This window comes from Dasypus novemcinctus, chromosome 5 (genome assembly GCF_030445035.2).
Source record: "Dasypus novemcinctus isolate mDasNov1 chromosome 5, mDasNov1.1.hap2, whole genome shotgun sequence".
In the NCBI taxonomy this organism is placed as follows: domain Eukaryota; kingdom Metazoa; phylum Chordata; class Mammalia; order Cingulata; family Dasypodidae; genus Dasypus; species Dasypus novemcinctus.
The window spans coordinates 41,009,616-41,028,566 of record NC_080677.1 but is presented as its reverse complement, the minus strand read 5'-3'; the positions used below and the strand labels follow the sequence as shown (position 1 = coordinate 41,028,566).

Below are 18,951 nucleotides of genomic sequence, written 5' to 3'. Positions count from 1 at the left end.
TTATCTTTGGAAATATTGAGGGCCATATATATTTTCATACACTTTTTGTATTATCTATTACATACATCAACATTTTTTTTTCTTTATTAGAGAGTTTGTGGGTTTATAGAATAATCGTGCATAAAATACAATATTCCCATATACCACCCTATTTTTAAAACCTTGCATTCGTGTGGAACTTTTGCTGAAACTAATGAAAGCAAATTTTTATAATTGTATTATACTATTATGGTTTAACTTAGGATTCACTGTGTAGTGTTGTTCCAAGGATTTTTTAAAAAAATTTTATTCTCTTACCGCACGATCTAACATTTCCCCTTTTAATCACATTCACATATATATATTTTAGTGCTTTTAACTGTGTTCACAATGTTGTGCTATCCCTAAACTAGGTTCCTATTTGGAATGATGGAAATGTTTTGGTAATGGGTGGTGGTGATAGCAGAATAACTTCTAAATAACACTTTCCCTTAGGATTTTGTCCTTACTCCATTTTCTATTCCATTTAGAACCTGGTTTTGTCATTGCTTTTCTTCGGCTTTATTATTTTTTCAGTTTTCATTGACTTATGTGAATATAAAGTACAATATTTAGATCTATTTCAAAAATATTTGTTAAATTTAATTAAAATTCAATAACTTGAGATTTGAAGCACTGCCTATCCTTGCCTGATAATTGTTTTAGCTTGCTATGGTTTTTACAATAGAAAATATGATCTCATTTTTATTTTTTAAATGGGTAAAATTGGTTTTATAAAAGCCCACTTGTTCTTTCCACACATTATTTTGATGATGTGAGAAGAATTAATTGAACATTGTTAATATTTAAGGTTTTGGAAAATAAAACTGTGGTAATCAGTATACTTGGTGGCTGTTTTGATACTCATTTTTCCTCCCAGAGACAGGTAGGATCTATTTTACTCTAATTTTTCATTATGAAGAGTTAAGTGTAAAACTAGATTGCTAATGGAAAACATGCTGAATGAATGTAGAGATGAAATTTAAATAAACCTCAAGTTAAATAACTTGGTCAAAATGAAGAATATACAATATTTCCTAGAACTTCTGTGGAATACAATAATTACTAATTTACTCTTCTGGATTTTTTTTTTCTAAGCTTGGAAAACATTTTCGTAAATTGATGCTTGGGGCTGTACTTTAAACTTAAAGAAGCAAAAGATAGTAGGCATAGGTTGATATTCTGATGTTGTTAGTCCTTTTATATGTTTATCACTATTTTTGTATATTCTGTCAAAAACACTCTGAAACAGACAGTAGTTCCAGTTTTTTCATTTTTAAGCCTTTTATTTTGAAATCATTTCAAATTTACAGGACAGTTGCAAAAATAATACATAATCCCTATAAAAAAGTCCAACATACCCTCACCCAGAAACTATCCAGACCCACCAAATTTTAACATTTTGTCATTTTTTTGCCCTCCCTCTCTCCCTCCCTCCCTTCCTTCCTTCTTTCACATCTATCTATCCATCCATTCATCCATCCAACACCAAGCTCCTTTTATACTTCCATGTACATTTCCTAAGAACAAGAATATTTACTTATGTAACCACTGTAGGTACAGTTATCAAGAGCAAGAAATTTAACATTGATACAAAGCTTACAGTTGTAAACCAAGAAATAACAAACTGAGCTGCAAGGTAACAAAAGTATTTATTTGGGGTCTTGGAATTGGAATTCTTGGTAGTAACCCAAACTGTATCCCATTGGACCTGCCAAGCAAGGGTTTTTAAAGAAAAAGAAGTTTACACAATGTGTTTGTAATGAATTATGATTAGTGGACATTTGTGGCTTTCCAAAGGTCCTTCAAGATAGATAATATACTGATTTCTTTATCTTGCAGCTGTTTCATGGCATCCAGATGTCCTCGGGAACGTTGTTTTTGGTGTTTGATACCCTGGCAATTTATGATATCTGGCTGAGATCTATATAAGAATAATTTGAATGTCCTACCCACTCCATTTAAAATCCCCTAGCCATAGTAACTCCATTTTGCTTTATCTCTTTTCTCATAGTCTATATTCCAGGTTTTATATGTCCCAATACTGTCCTTTAGGCCTATTCTCCTCCACCATTAGATCCTGTCCAGGGTCCTGTATTACATTTAATTGTCATTGTCTCTTTAATTGTTCCTGTTTATTTTTAATTGAGGAAACATACACAACATGAACTTTCCCCTCTCAACAATTCTTCCATTTTGGATCATAGATCATATTAAATTTTATTCTGACTATCCCATATACTCGTTTGCATCATTTTAGTGAGGGAGTAGATGGTAGAACTTAAAAAACATGAGTTCTAGACCTACTTTATTTAGAGACTACCCATGTTACTTAAAGCACGTTTCATTGGTCCTAACTTCATTTGTGACTGCTTCTGTAACCTTTGGAACCCTAGGAAAGTCTCTTTAGTTTCCTTGTTTGTAACACAGGGAACCTGTTTGGATTAGATGAGTGGATTTTAATAATTTTTTTTCCTCAATATAAGAAGTTGTTCAAAAGAAACCTTACCCATGTCCCCAAATGTAAACACATAAATGTGGTGCTGCCATGGCTCGTGGGTGAACCTCTTCTGGAGTAAACAGTGAGATAACTCACAAGTACCCGGGCATCCCGAGTGATATAGTTTGAACACAGTTTTAGACAATCTCCAGGTTTCCTCCTAGGTCTAAAATGTGATGGTTGGTTACTGCACAAATGCATCATCTCCCACAGTATTTCAGTCCCTTGAATTTTGCATGCAAATTTCTTAATTGGTTGAAAGTTACTTGTAATATCAGATGGAACCCAGTGGTTTGTTCCACTGAGAGGAAATTAAGATTTTTTTTGTTTTCCTTAAGTCAAATGTAGTTTAGAATAACTACCTTTTATCCGTCTTGTAACTTATTTCTCCACATATAATTTCACAAGCAGGGTATTCAATAGGAGTTAATATATGAAAAAGGGAATTCAGGGCCATCTTCTTCAGCAGTGGGTTATCTAACTCATCGCTTAACATGTTACTTTCTGTCCACCCCAGACCCCTCTCCCTTCTTCTCTTCTGCTTGCTCGCACTCTGGGGTTGACCAGGATCTCTCCTCCAGCTGGTTATGCTAGGGAGTGTTGACTCTGCCTCCTCATTTCCTTTCTCCTGCCCCACACTTTGAGTTGACCAAGATCCTCCACCACCTGATTGTGCCAGGGACCTTGAAACCATCTACTTCTTCTCTTTCCTGCCCTGTTGCTACTGATGCCTTAGGAATTACATTTTCTTTGCTGATCTGGTTTAGCAAAGGGAGAGATGTTTCCATGACTAGAGGATTATCACATTTTAGTTGCCCTAGGGAGTGGTTAGATGCTGTCTTCCTAATTTGGAATGAAGAATTTATCATACAGAAATGAGGTTATAAATGTACACCAGAGACTATAGGACTTTTAGTACTATATGCTATTTGTTCATTTACTTTATAGGTGAATGCCACAATATGGAATGTCTGGGAATCTATCCAAATGCTGCTTGTATAGAAAAGTGAATTCTATATTCCAGACAACCAGTGTAGAGATGAATGTAGAGATGAAGGCAGAACATTCATAGTTAGGGACTAACTGTATTTGATGATCCACAGGTGTTTTTATATTCATTCATTCTGTTTTCATACGTTGTGAAGCACCAATATTACTTTTCCTTTTGCCCGTAAACTGACGTTAGCCCGAGAAGCTGAAACTGAAGAGAAGTGGTCCAGTCTAGGCCATGTTTCATTTATTTTTATTTTTTGATTTAGATATAGTAAGAGTTGGATGCAATAATATTGATAAATGATACTAAGATCACATTAGGATTTGTAAAGTGGACAACTGCTTTAAATAAATAGTAAAAAGTAGCCAGTCCTTCATAAACATTTTATTCTGGGATGTGCTTGTTTTCCCGAAACTACCTCTACTAAATCGCTTGTCAGTCCTGAAACTAGAAGGCAGAAAAGCTTCTAGTGCTACAGCCAACTGCAGTGTAGCCAGAGAAACAGGCAACAAAAATAGAACACCAGGATTGCTGTGCGTGGGTGAGGCAGAAACCACATTATGAGCAAAAGCTTCCAGTATTATTTTAGAACCAATAGAGAGCTCTGCACTTCTCTCACTCTCTCTCTTCCAAAAACACATACTACAAAAATAAAATAAAATTAAATGTATGTGCATTTGCCCTCTTAGAATTATGATTCTTAATTTTTTTCGCCCCTTCCTTTCTTTGGAAGCTATTCGCCAGTAAGGAAGCACAGTGTCTACTGCAAGCTTGGAGGGAGGAAAGAGTTAATTGCTTTTAAGGCCCTGCAATAGAGAATTATGGTTTGAAAGATAGAGGCTGGACAGCTGGGTTTGCTGGGGTATTTTTAAATGCATTAATGCAGCCTCCAATCACTCGGCCATGCTTGACCTATTTTTGGCTCAGGCCGACCATTGTTCTATTTCTGTGCCTGTGGGCCAGGCTGTTGTTGATTCATATGCAAATGGATTATCACTAGCTTTAGCCAACTTGAGTTGAGAGACCCAGAAAGGAGGAAGAGAGACACACAAACAGATAGGAGGAGGGCACCAGGCGGGAGCCACTTGTAGGACTGAGGGTTCTTGCAACAAAACCCTAGCAGCCTGAAGAACTATAAGCCAGGTTTAATTGGTTTCTTTTTCTCGTGGGTAGATTTAATATTTTTCTACGTATGCTGACAAAGAAACAACCCCGAAGCACATTCCTATTTCCCACCTGCTTTTAGTTTCCGGAACAACCTAAACTCCAGAGAGCTGTAGCATCCACTGTGTCCCTTCTGCTGTGCACACAGGTTTGTAATGTAGTAAAAGTGTCCACGTCTTTTTAAAAGTGTGTGTCCATCTGAACAGAAAGGAAATCGTTGTCGAAGTTGATCCTCTGTTGCTTCTCCTCAGGGAGGAGGGAGGACCAGCAAGAGTAGCTCCTGGGGCCCTTGAACTGAGCAGTGATGAATCTTTCATGTAGCTGAAGTAAGAGTGATTGGAATATGCTGCAGACAATTTACGAGAGTGACTCGTGTTTTTCTTCAGATGGGGTGGCTGGACGAGAGCAGCTCTTGGCTCAGCAAAGAATGCACAGTATGATCAGCTCAGGTAAGATCCTCTTCCATAACCAAGACGTTTTTATGTTTGAAATGGACAGGCTTCTGAAAAGCAGCTAAGAAAAGCACCTCTCTTAAGGAATTGCTGCTGCTTCCTTGTTGATGTTGCTATTTTCTTGGTGCGTCTGTAAGGTTTAACTTAGCTTCCTTCCATTACTGTTTCTGTGCTTATTCAGTCTGTTTAGAGAGGGCTGCTTCTGAATGAAATTGCAAACTATTGCTTCTGATGAAAGATGAGACTGAGATAAGTAAAATGTAGTTAGGTTTTTTGCCTTAGTATGCAACTAGAAAAAGGACATCTGTGCATATTGTAAGCTTATTCTAATGAGACTTTAAAAAGCAGGTAAGCTTATATTCGGGCTTCAGGTTAAATTGCAGCCTCGGCCAGCCTGATGATTTTATATTTACCTTGTGCATACAAAAGCACATCTATTTATAGACCTACCTTCAGAAATGTGTTTGCTGCAGAGTTGTGAAGGTAGTTTTATTCTTTCTATAATGTAGCTTTTTTCCAGCAGCCCCAAATGAAACTATTTATGAAATAAAATTATTATTAGCAGATGCTTATTTTAATTTTCTTAAAAAATATTTGGAGTCTAGCATTGTCAGGCAGATGCGAAGGCATAACACACATATAAATGTGTTAAAAACAGGTGCAATGTTTTATAGAATAACAGTAACGGATTCTAATTTCTGGTTTTACTATGTACATGTCTAAAATACATGCGCTGACGGGATAGAGCTGGTCAGCTTTATCAATTTATATTTGTTAAACAAGCATACTCTCAAGGCAGTAGCACTTACTTGTAATTATTACTTCTCATAATGTTATTTCCTATAGTTAATTCATAAAGATTTGGGGACTTTTTGTTTCTTTCCTCTTTTCGTTGTTTTAATGTAAATTGGCTTAAAGTTCTCCCTCAGGTCTTCTAAATTCCCATGTAGGCTTAATGGTAATTATAGGTTACCACCTATACCTCCCTGATAAGAATTCAACATAAAAACAGCATTTATTGGTCTAGATAGGTGTGAGAGAAATATTCCACAGGTTGGCATTATACCTGTTTTGGTGCTGATACTCTTTCTCATTTGTTGATCTGTCTTTGAAGCAAGATTTCTTTGAACCCCTGTCAGTAATGATTTTAAAGATCCTTCTGTTAGCCTAATCTTTTCTTGGCATCTGAATAGGCTATCAAGTTTGTACAATTTGAGGTTTTTACACTTAAGTGACAGGAATTTTCTTGGTTAGTAGTGTCTGCTTAACAAAAGCAAACTTGCCAGAATTTCAGTATACTTAGGTTTTTGTGTCTATAAAGCTGTCAAGAGGAAGGACCAGCAGGTACGTTTCTGATGGAACTGGTTATTTAACTTAGCATTTCATTTTAAAACTATGGACAAACTCTTTACAAATAACTATTTCATTCATCTCTTCACTACTACACTTTATTCTTTTAGTCTATGTCTCTTTGCTCCAAGTTTAATTCTTTCATGTGCTTCAAACTTAGCTGTGTCTTCCAAGCAGCAACTGCAGGCGGACACCAGGGCTTGCAACAGGTGTTTGCAAGCTTCACTCTTCCTCAATGTCTTTGATAATTACATGCAAGCTTACTCTTGTTTCAGAGGAGATTGTAATTTCCTGAGACAGTTAATGATTTTTATAAAATGCAACAGTATTTTCAAGGTGGGGAAGTTATTGAGAACAATCCACACTATTTTCATTTCTAAAGGAGACAACATTTAAGCACTGGCTACTAAATGAAAAGTCATGTACGTTGACATCACCTCCCAAACCTGTCTGTTATAAATGAGGAAACTGCAAGTACTACTTATTTTTAAAATTTGAAATGGAAAAACAATTGCATCCTACCTATATTGTCATGAAATATTTGGTTTTGTTTAATTTAATATGTCCTTCAATTTCATTTACCAAGTCTTGATTGTGTATCTTCTGTGAGGCAATGGTTTTCAAATTTGGAGTCACTAGGAGTGTTTTACAGAACACTGATACCTGGGTTCCACCACCAGAATTTCTAATTTAGTGGCCTGGAAACTGGAATTTTTTTAACCTGCTGCAAATTTTGAGAACCATTGCTGCAGGGCTGGGGAATGTAAAGGTGATCCTGGTGAACCGCTTCAGTAGGGTTTGTCCTTTGGGCTAATTGCTAAGTTTGATATGTTTTTGTCTTGGTTTAGCTACAGAGCTTGTTCAGCTCCCTTTTGGACCAGTGCTATGGATTTGATTGATAGGCGTAGAAGTGGGTGGAAACTATGGATCTGAACCATAGGTCTATGGTGCAGGGCAGAGTAGTGGGATGAGCACCATCGGGAGTCAAAAGCCCTGTGTTCCCACGTGAGGTCTGCTGATAGCCAGTTTTGTAATCATTTTACTCATCTGTGAAATGAAGAATAATGAACTTTCCTGATGACCTCTTAGCAGTCTGTTTAATGTATCAACATGTCTTCAGAATATATGCCCACTGTTGTTACTATTGCTTTTAGTGGCTGGACCTGGGATCCTGGCTCTTCAAGCCATGCTCTATCTTGCTGAACAAATAAATTCGGATTGAGTTAGATTGTATTTCTCAAGAGGAGATGACTTTTTTGAATAATCATTTTTCTTTAGTTGTCATATAAATCAGCTATTTCTTTTGTTTTCTTCATTTTGGTTAGACTTGACTTAATTAAAGGCGCCTCATATCCTTTCCTTGCACAAATTGTGGCTATAATGCTGGGTAGCTGGGGTGTGTGTTTGTGTTTTCTGTAAATGGTCTCATTACATAATAATTAAAGGGAAAGAAATTGTAAAATACATGATCGAACATTGAAACCTCAGTGACAGGTTTCTTGAGACTGTGAAAAAATCTTTGTTTTTTGTTCTTGTTTAGTTTTTTATTAGCCCTTGCTTTAGTGTTCCCATTTGTTGTTCTAGTTCTATTGGACACTATGCATTAATATAAAGTGTTTTGTATGGTTCCATTCTTTTTCTAATATCGGCTCAACCAGACCAGAAATCTTAGGTAGATGTAGGTTCTACAATGTAGTCTGCTGGTATCTTTTTAAAAAACTTCTATAATATGGATTCTTGGAATTTGGTATAAGTGACACATTTTGCCAAATCAAAATCCACTTTTGTGACCCTTGTGTGGGCCAGTGTAAGTGATAACTGTGTGGGAAACTGAAGCATGTAGAAGCATTCACCTAAGTCACTCAGCAGTAACTGGCAGAGTAGGAAGAAAACCAAAGCTCCTGTTACCAGGCATGTTGCTTAACACATTGGACAACAGAATTGTCCAGACAATACTGGAGAGGTTTTTATGAAGAAATTTCCCAGACTTTGTACAGCATTAATATAAAATATATTTACAATAAGGAAAACTTTACTTCCACCATATATTCTTACTATAGTATGTAAAGGAAAATATTTACATCTAAATCCTGAATTTCTTTCATGTAAAATGTGTCTTCAGCATTTCTAAACCTTTTTTTTTTCCCATTAATATGTGGTGTCAAGAGAAAGGGAACATTTTAGATTCAGTAGTCATTTATGTCTACTTGAAAAGCAGAATCTAATTATGAAAATGTACATGTCATGTCAAGAATCACTTCTGGTATTCCCCATAATTACTGTTTTGCCATTCTTTAACTCAAGTTATCTTCACTCACAAGGCAGTTATCAACTGAAATATTTGATAGGTGGCAATCAAAAATCTAATAATAAATAGGCCCATTGAGAATAGGGACTAGAATGAGTACCTTATATTTCTATAGATGAGACACATAGCACAATAATTATGTCCATTAAGTAAGAAAATGTAATAAAATCCCTCAGACAACTGAAATAAACCAAAATTCCAAATTTCAAAAATGTTCTAAATGGTGATTTTGATTTTTCAGTTGAGAGATATGAAAATGTACGACGTGATTTCTCAGCACTGATTGGTAATATAGTAAGCCAAAAATAGATTGAGCCAGCAAAAACACACATCACCCCCGCCCAATATTCAGCAATAAGTGAGCAAAGAAATTTATATAACTTGAGAAGTGGACTTGACCCAGTGGTTAGGGCGTCAGTCTACCATATGGGAGGTCCGCGGTTCAAATCCCGGGCCTCCTTGACCCGCGTGGAGCTGGCCCACGCGCAGTGCTGATGCGCCCAAGGAGTGCCGTGCCACGCAGGGGTGTCCTCCGCGTAGGGGAGCCCCAGACGCAAGGAGTGCACCCTGTAAGGAGAGCCGCCCAGCGCAAAAGAAAGTGCAGCCTGCCCAGGAATGGTGCCACACACACAGAGAGCTGACACACAAGATGACACAACAAAAAGAAACACAGATTCCAGGTGCCGCTGACAATAATAGAAGTGGACAAAGAACATGCAGCAAATAGACACGGAGAACAGACAACTGGGGTGGCGAGGGGAGGGGGAGAGAAGGGGAGAGAAATAAATAAATAAATCTTTTAAAAAAAAATTTATATAAGTTGATGCAGCATACCCCAGAAATTAACAGTGAAGGGAAAAAATGGAGGCAGAGCGCTTCAGTTGTAACAGAGACTTAACAGGGCTGGCCAATTGGGCCTGCCTTGAATTTTGCAAGTTGACAGCTACCTGAGAATTCTCACTGACATTCCCAAATCAGGAGAGAAGCAAACTGAGCAGGTATCTTCACCTTTTATTTTTATTTTCTCTTGTGACTGAGGAATAGTAGAAAGGATTCTGTAAGAGGAACCAGTGAAATGGGGAGAGGGAGCAAACAGGACTGCCTCGCTGGAGAAGTGAAGGCTTCACAGGAACATTCTACATTGGGAAAATGATCCATTTGTAATGGGAAACTCTTCCCTAGCTAAGGTACAGGACCTTTAATGAAATCTGAAGAAAACGGACAATGACCATTTAAAATAATTAGTGCTGTCTATTAATATCCTCAGCGGTGGATTTACTCCCTTGTCCTCCCCAGTGTTGCTGTGTAAACTTGTGCAGCCTAACTAGTGTTCAAATCTAGGAGGCACAATTCATACAGGTAAATTTGTATATTTATTATGGCAAACTTCCAGTAGGTGACTATCAAGTATATTGAGGAAGAAGAACCTTCTTGTCTTATTCACATGTAGATACCATTTGGGTCATTGATTTCCCTGCATTCCCCTCTTTTCCTCAGTATACAGGAGTGTATCTACAGGATAGAGTAAAACATATTGAGCCCTGAAATTCAGGGAGTCAGATGTAGTGGGGTATTAGATACAGCAGGAAAAGGGCCAAAAGTCACACACACTATTGCAGATGAAAGAGAACAGCTGCTGGGCCTGAGTAAAATGAAACAAAAGGGCTTGGGAGTTTTGCAGACACACTACAGAAAATTAATAGATAAATATTTGAAGTAAAGAGAGAACCGTTCATGCAAAGACAGAACTTCCACCAAGAGGAAAACATCAAGTCATCAGGGAATTATCTATAACTTCCCACAAATAAAGCATCTTTGTAAGAACATGAATTCCAAAAAATAAGACATCAGCGTTGTGATGAAAAAACAGTAGATCTAAAAAGGAGATTGTAGATCTAAGGACACCCAAATTTGAGAATGAAAAAACATGATTATTAATACAATTAAAATATTCATTAGAAATAGCAGGGAACAAAGTAGATAGTAATGAAAATCTTTAATGACAAAGAGTAATGGCTTGAGACAGTCAGCATGAATGAAAAAAATGAGTTAAATTAGAGAGAAGGCAATAGATATGAAAGACAAAAAACAGTGTAACAAAAAGATTACTTGTGTCCCTAAAGCTGATAATCCAAAACAATGAAACAGAAGATAATTTTGCAAAAATGAAGAAAGATAATTCACTGAAGAACAACAACAACAACAACAACACACCAAGATCTGGGGATGGAAAGAACACCATGTGCTTTCGGTAAATTGATACAAAGGCTTAGTACAGAGTTATATCCTAATTAGGATATTGAATTTCAAATGATAATTCCTCAGCCATTCAGGCAGGTAAAACAGAAAATCGATGGTAGGAAACAATGGGGACACAAGAGGGACTTAAGAGAGCTTTGTAGTTTCTAATACTCATTGCCAGATGATAATGAAGAAATATCTCTAAAGTTTTAAAGGAGATGCAACCCAATGTTATACTCTACAAAAATGTTATTAAAATATAGAGAAAATAGGTGGACAAGATGGAAATTGTCGAACATGAAAGAGGTCCTCAAGAGCAGCCTCTTTGAGTCCTTGAAAAAGCTGCCTTGACAATGAAACTCAATGAAGCAATAAATTTAAAGAAAAAAAAAAATCTAGTGTCAGAAGTAGTAGAAGGGGTAAGCACTGAATCCATTTAAATAACTATAAGATTAAGTTTATAGGAGAGAAAGTGAATATTATAAAGTAGGGCAATGTAAAAATATTTTAAAAATTAACCAATATGAGGCATTGCAAAGAGGTGAGATGGAAGGATGTGTGAAAGTGCTAATATCCTCTATTTCAGTAGGGAGGACTCCCTACTGCTTAAAATAGAAACACATAGTTAAAAAAAAAAAGACTCTAAGCACTTATTTTTAAAAATAATTTCTTTATTTTTAAAGAGGTCTTTTAACAAAAATAGTATCTACTATATAGAGGAAGCACTTAATTTGTTTTTAGTCCCTTCAATTACAGTTTATATTCTTTAAAATTCAGTTAAATTTAAAAATAATGTTTTAAAATAAAAGTAACAGCAGTGATATCTCATTTTAATAAAGGTATCTTTGCCTATCCATCTGTCTCCCAGAAGAATTCATAAACAGAAAGATATCAGGAAAGATTTTTTTGGAGGGAGAGGTGCTTTTGGCTTTCACCTTTGTACTTTTTTGCATTGTATGCATTTTTATAATATGCACATACTTTCTAAAAAATGTTTCTTATATTTCCAACCACAAAACTAGAGTGCCAGAATACTAACAGTGGTTAATTTCAAGTAGTAGGTCTATTAATTTGTTTTCGGCTGGAAGTTAACAGAAAATTTTCTCAGAGTGACAAACAACAAAGAAATGTATCATTTAGTAAAAGAGCAGGATGGGTCGCAGCACCAGGTGCTCAGTGATGTCAGCAGCAGTTGGGTTCCTCATGTCTCCCCCCTCAGATGGCCTTAGTGTTGGTGTCATCACAAGGCCAGTTCCTCCAGTAGTCACAGGTTGACTACAGCAGTTCAGATATCACATTGATTTATGCATGACAAATTCTAGAGACAAAGGAGGGAGAGTTTGATTCTTTGGGTCTCTTTTTTAAAGAGGGCACTATTACTTAGACTTATCCAGCAAATGGTCTTTCACAACCCATTAGTCAAAATAGCATCACTGACTATGCTTTAACCCTTCACTGAGAAGGAAAGTGGAACCACTATGATAGTTCCTTGGCATCACAGCCAAGCCAGAGAAGGTGGATACCTGAACTCAGTCTAGTTTCCCTTGGGAAGAAGAAAGGGGAGAGGAATGGATGTTAGGTAGGCACTGTGGAACCAGTACTGTTTCCTACAAATGTATATTGATGATTTCTTCTTTGAAACTTTCTTTAGTTTTTAATATCCTAAAATATAAACAATTTAGTAAAGAAAATGGTCTCTTTTTAATTTCCCTTTCAATTGAATTGTGGGTGTTACTTAATTTTTCTGAACATAACACATCTATTAAAGCACTGATAAACATTTTTACTAGTTAGAAGGAGCCCCAATAAGGAGACTGAGATAGAAAACTGAATCTCTCTAGGTTGAAAACAATTTTTTTTGGAAAAGAGGATTATCAGCCTTGTGGACTGTGGTACATTACAAGCATTTATTATAAATTTGAAGAATGTATTCCTTTCATGTTGTCTTTGAGTGGTCCAGAAAATGTTGAGAAGTTTACTTAATAATGTACAAATTATTTTCAATATGTGAAAGAAGGATTTATCTTTAAAATATTCAGGATGCAATTTCTTTGCTAGTATTTGTCCATAGTTCTTGTATTTTAAGAGTAATGAACATTTTTAGCAATATGGGATGATAATTACATTTTAACATTGCTTTCTAAATTGAAATACTTTGAAAACCTCTAACTGAAGTAAACTATGAAAATGACAAAAACAAAAAACAAGCTTTTACTGGATGAAATTCAAAGAGATTTTGGCTTGTGCTTCAAATCAGTGTGGCAGTGCCATGGCCTATCCCATTCTTGAAAGGAAGTTGAAGTGCCAGTGGTTAGCTTGGGATGCATGATGCCCTCGCTACTGGCAGCTTTCCCCTTTTCTAATTCCAGGAGGTTGGCAATAAGGAGCGCAGAGAAAGGAGAAAATACCTTGTGTCTATTAGTTCTACTCTTCATCCACTAAGACAGTTACAAAAACAAAATTAATTTAAACAAGAGTTTTATACTACATGACCTACACATTTAAGTGTTGTCAGAGAGAATTATATTTTGGGTTTCTCTAACCTGCTGTCATTCATGAATACAAAACAAAAATTCTTACGTTTTATAAGAGTATCATTTCCACCCGTATTTATCATGTTACCTTTTTCCTAGTAAAATAAATGATGGGTCTTTTATGCATGGTGTTTTTTAAATACCCAGTAATTAAATCCAACAAAAACCACTTTTAAGGAAGAGTGAAATTTATCAAACCACAGAGTATAACTAGTCATTTACTTATGATTAAACTCTTTGCATGCCAATAAGTTTGGAAATACCCAGAACTTTATTTCCCTGTTTCTTCCCCTCGTGGTCTACAACTTGTATTAGAAACTTTTAAATTTGTAACTTATATTCAAAATTGACCCAATGGTAGCCATGTGAATGTCATTTTCAATTGTTTGAGATAAATTTTGGTGGGTGTTGAAGGCATGACATTTCCAAACTGGCATAAATGTAAGAATCTTATGAAATTTTTTCAAAATTTAAAATTTTAAATAAAAAACTAAAAAAAAAAAAAAACAAGAAAATTTTGCTGAATTTCCATTAAATCACATTGTACCTTGGGAGTTCTTGCTTTAACAAAAATATGTTTACCCAGAAAGTTTGGAGGGAACCCCCTATAGGATGAACTAGAATAGCTCTTGCTGAGTGAACACTCTTTTTAACTTTATTCTTGATCATGCTTTCTAAATCAGTTTATAAATAAAGTTCATGGGTGTATTTTGAATCCATAATTTTACATTAGGAGTTAGTCATTTTAGATTTGAAGATAACTTTTCACCGTCAGTTATCCTTTTCATGCTTTTCCTGTCATGCCCCACTCTGATTGAATTGCGTTTTTTTAAGTTTACGTCTATGATTGTACTCATATTTTTCCATTACTTTTTGTCTTTGTCATGCTTATTATTATTGATAAAATAATCTAATATTTTAAGAAATTTCTCTGTAACATGATTTAATCCTCACTACAGTTTAATGAGGTATGCAGTAGTTGCAGCAGTGTTCATATTTTACAGATGAGAAAACAGATTCAGGGAGATAAGTAACTTACTGAAGTTTACCATGAACAGGAAATGGCAGGGTCAAGTTCTGAACTCCATGTTATGTACCACGACCTATCCTTTCTCTCAACAAGAAAAATATTTTTCACAGGATGATGTTTTCATATCTTTTTGATGCTAAAAACGTGGAGTCAAAAACAAAAATCTAGGCAAGCTTAATAGTCCTGGGAGGTTTAAATAGGCCACTATATTGAAAAAATTGTGGGGAGATTTTTACTTCATTTAACCCCTGTTTGATTATTAAATTAGAGGAAGTTATACACTATCAAGGGCTAAGACAAGTTTAAGGCAGCCTCAAAGTTCTATGAGATTGATTATACACAGATTAATTAGCAGTGGTCTGTAACGAGGAGCAGGCATTCTGGTCAAATCCAGTGTTGCCAATGCATTTGGCATGCATTTGCCAGTGCTCACATTATGCCTTCCAGATCACCAGGCTAAGGTTTGCAGCACCCCAAAGTAGTACATTATTACTAATGTATTTTATCAGGAGGCATTATATATGTATTTCACATCTTAGCACTTTGGGTTTCGTTTTCTTTTGACCAAAATGTTTGAATTGTTTGATAACATGCTAAAATGCCAACTGTGGTCTTTACCTAGAAATGGGAGTCAGTAAAGTTGGTATCTCCCAAATTCTGATTTCAATGTGAAACATGAAATTTTGAGCCAGTAGAGTGACCTAGCTAACAAAATGTAGATTCTGCTTGTTTTGAATATATAATGGTCCAATTTGGACAATTTGGGTAAAAATTGGATGGCAGTGTTTGTAAGCACTATCCTGATACTACATTTTATTTTAAGTTAATCTTTGTTTTACTGGATGAATATTGTATGTTCTCTAGGGGCTCATGCATAAAATTCACCAATTAGATACTAATCCATTCATGCAAGAAGCAACTTTTTTGTTTCCATCAACTACTTTTTATAATCTTTTTTGCTGTAAGAATCTTGAGCTAGCTGTCTCAATCAGTACTTTGTAAAAGCATTATTGATTATCATATTGATGTCCAACATAATTCATTCCTTCCTAGGGAAAGAAGCTTTTAGAAGATTATTAAAGCATTAAAATCTGAAGATGCCCACATGTTTGTGGTTCTCTTTAGCAGGCTGACTCCTTTGGGTCAGTTATTCTTAGCCTCGGTATTTCTATCTTATGGCATTGCAGGTCTAAGATTAGCTTGTTAGGCGTTATCATGCCATCTGAGTTACCTCCTAATATAACTCTACACTGGAATGATTATTTATAGAAAGAGCATTCTGTCATTTTTGGGTTATTTCTAGTAGTTTAAATAAAGAAGAACAACATTCAAGTGAAACCACAGATTCCTTCCTGCTGCCAAAACAATATGATAACTGTCTGCTCTAAGGGGCAATAAATGTTTAAATGTGTGCTTAGGGTGATTACAGAATTCTTTTTATCTCTGCCACCTTGAGAGGAAGGGGAGAACTTTAGCTAACAATATATATTTGTGAAAGGGCAAAGAGGGAGCTTTGATGCTTTCTGTCACATAGTACTTTGGTTGATGATGACAACAAGGGACACACAGGGATTATTTTTAGAAAGAGACAATGCTGAGCTTTCTGGTGCTAATGTGGCTCAATATGGCTCATGAATAGGGCTCCTTTGGCTTGTTGACGCTTCCAGTGAAAATGCTTCACAGATACAAACACGCACATACCACACATTGTTTCCTTTTCTCACTTTGCAAAAATAACAAATATTCCAAAAATATTTAGTATAAAAGGTGTATTTTTAACTAAGAAGTCTAAATTCTATTTCATTCTTCCTATGTGATGTACCTATATATATAAAATTTTAAAAACTCCCCGAAATTGCACTTAAAGTATGTGAAAATGATTTAATACTATGTTATAAGCACAAAGAATATACAAGTTTACCATATGGTGTGGAAAATTAGATGAATGTATACAGTAAATGGCTTGCAATACCATAAATGCTATTTAATACATGTCAAATAACAATATTTATATTTTCAGCTTTATGGCCACAATATATATAGAAAAAGATATTGTGATTATGGATGAAAGTGGTTGATTAAAACAGATGAAAAAGAAATTCTCAGCATATGAAAAATGTAGAGATATAAGCTTGCCATTCTGGTATGAAAAATTTATCATGAACCCAGAAAGTTTCATGTACAATAAGATATGCAGTTTTATATTAATATTTGTGAAATGGTCTCTCGGCTTATTTACATTGTTTGCTTAATTCAGACCTTAGTAATTGATGCTCATTCAAGTTAGAATTATTGAAATTTAATATATAGTAAACAATTTTCATTTTATATTTTTTGATTATTAACTTGTTACTAGATAATGAAAAAGGTTAAAATAGTATGTCACAACATGTCATGTTACATACTGGTCAAATGCCTTAGAATGAATAACTTTTGTAGCTCCCTAAGAATATTAATAATTTTATCATTATTCACTGAATGGTTTCATTGTTACTAATTGAAAAAACATACTATCTTTTTAAAGATAATATGATTTCATGATTGTGTTGGACACCAGGAATCCACTGGATATTAGGAATTTGCAAAATGTCACAAAAAAAAAACAAAGCACAATAATTAAAATGCATCCTAAAGAAAGCCAAGGTATAAATAAATCCAAAGGGTGGAAGAAGAATTAACTGTAGGAATAGCATTAGAAGTTGCATCTCTAGACCACTCTTTAAATTATTAGCAGGTTGAAAGTTTTTGAAGGTGATGGAGTTGTTTGAAACCTTGGGAACTGAAGTGAAATAGCCATTTATTCATTCATTCATTTTTTCACTCCAAATATTTGAGAGTCAGCCGAGAGCCAGGTATTGTTCTAGGTGCCAGGGGGATGAGAGATAAGGGCATGAAACAAGACAGGGAGATGCCTGGTTTACAGATTGCTCAAATGAGTGATGAATGGATAAGGCACCTTTAGACAGTAGTAAGTACTAAGGAAAATAAAGCAGCTCCATGGGTTAAAAAGTGATTGATGGTGGCAGGGAAGTGTTAGCTTGGGCAGTCATGTAAACCTTTTTTTTGAGGAGGCTTAGAAATGAAGGGGGGTGGGGAGAAGCAGATGTGGCTGTACTGATAGAGCATCTCCCTACCATATAGGAGGTCCAGGATTCAGTACCCAGGGCCTTCTGGCCCGTGTGGTGAGCTGGCCCACGCACAGTACTGCCATGCGTAAGGAGTGCTGTACCAAGCAGGGGTGTCCCCCGCATAGGGGTGCATCCCATAAGGAGAGCCGCCCTGCACAAAAAAAGCGCAGCCTGCCCAGGAGTGATACTGCACACACAGAGAGCTGACACAACAAGATGACACAACAAAAAAGAGAGAGTCTCCTGGTGCTGCCTGATAAGAATGCAAGCGGACACAGAAGAACACACAGTGAATGGACACAGAGAACAGACAACGGGGGTGAAGGGGGAAGGGGAGAGAAGTAAATAAAAATAAATCTTTAAAAAGAAAAAAAGAAATGAAGGACATCTTCCCATTAAATTGAGGTCACTAAGACCAAATACTCCATTTGGTCTTAGTGAAATGGAATAAAAGCGCAACAGGTAGAATAGAGCAGAAAGTGTTATGGAGCTGTTTTAATCTCCGCTTACCTGTGCGTTGGGGAAGGTATGGGGAAGCCTTTAATAATAGGTGGATAAATGAGCCAGGAGAAGGCTGTCTACTATTCTTTCCTCTTTTTCTACAGAGAGAGACTATGGAATCACTGGACCCTCTCTAGGATCAATGTTAGTGACTGATAGTCGAGGCCTCTTTAGCACTCCTTACCGTCCCTCTCTCTCAAGGCTCACCTTTGCCCCTCATTCCACCTCTACCAGCACTGCGCTAAAACTTACCAAGCAGTATGAGCCAGTATGAGCAGTACTTTTGTGCAGTGAACAATCCCTCTTCACTAGGTTCAAAAAAGGGGGGAGCAGTATATCCTCATCAACTGAAAATAGGAGTCTAAGACATTTTCTCTGAAGCACAATATTGCACACTTTTTTGTGAAGGGTTTAAATACAGTATTCATTAAACAAACATTTATTGAGTACCTATAATGTGCCAGTTATTTAATTCAGGGAATTTGTGGGTCAAATAGCACCTTTGTTAGATAGCTGGAGAACTGTAACATCTAAACAAAATGTTAGAACACATAGTCTTGGTGAGGCGGTGAGTGGATAGATATGAGACAAGTTATAATAATTGAGTAGGGAAGTAGTTCGTGGTGATAAAAGATATATTCACAAAAAGGAGAAACAGCAATGTGCACTAAAGCTATTTTCCTCATGTTATGTTTTCTCATGCACCGATAGGGAACAAGGATGGATACACA

At 36.0% G+C, this 18,951-nt stretch overlaps 1 protein-coding gene across 8 annotated transcripts in view; it reads left to right on the top strand.

Annotated features, from left to right (window-relative positions):
• HDAC9 (histone deacetylase 9) overlaps positions 1-18,951 on the top strand; it is a 996,672-nt gene that overhangs the window by 471,254 nt on the left and 506,467 nt on the right. For 3 of the 8 annotated variants that reach the window (XR_011648800.1, XM_071215127.1, XM_071215128.1), the window contains exon 3: positions 5,063-5,125. Coding sequence is in view for 6 of the 8 variants with exons in the window: in XM_071215127.1 (XP_071071228.1) it covers positions 5,063-5,125 (63 nt within the window). In the remaining 2 variants the exon portion in view is untranslated. Of the gene's footprint in view, positions 1-4,177; positions 4,825-4,927; positions 5,126-18,951 lie in introns of those variants that run through there. The other 5 variants (XR_011648799.1, XM_071215129.1, XM_071215131.1 and 2 more) reach the window with 4 other exon arrangements.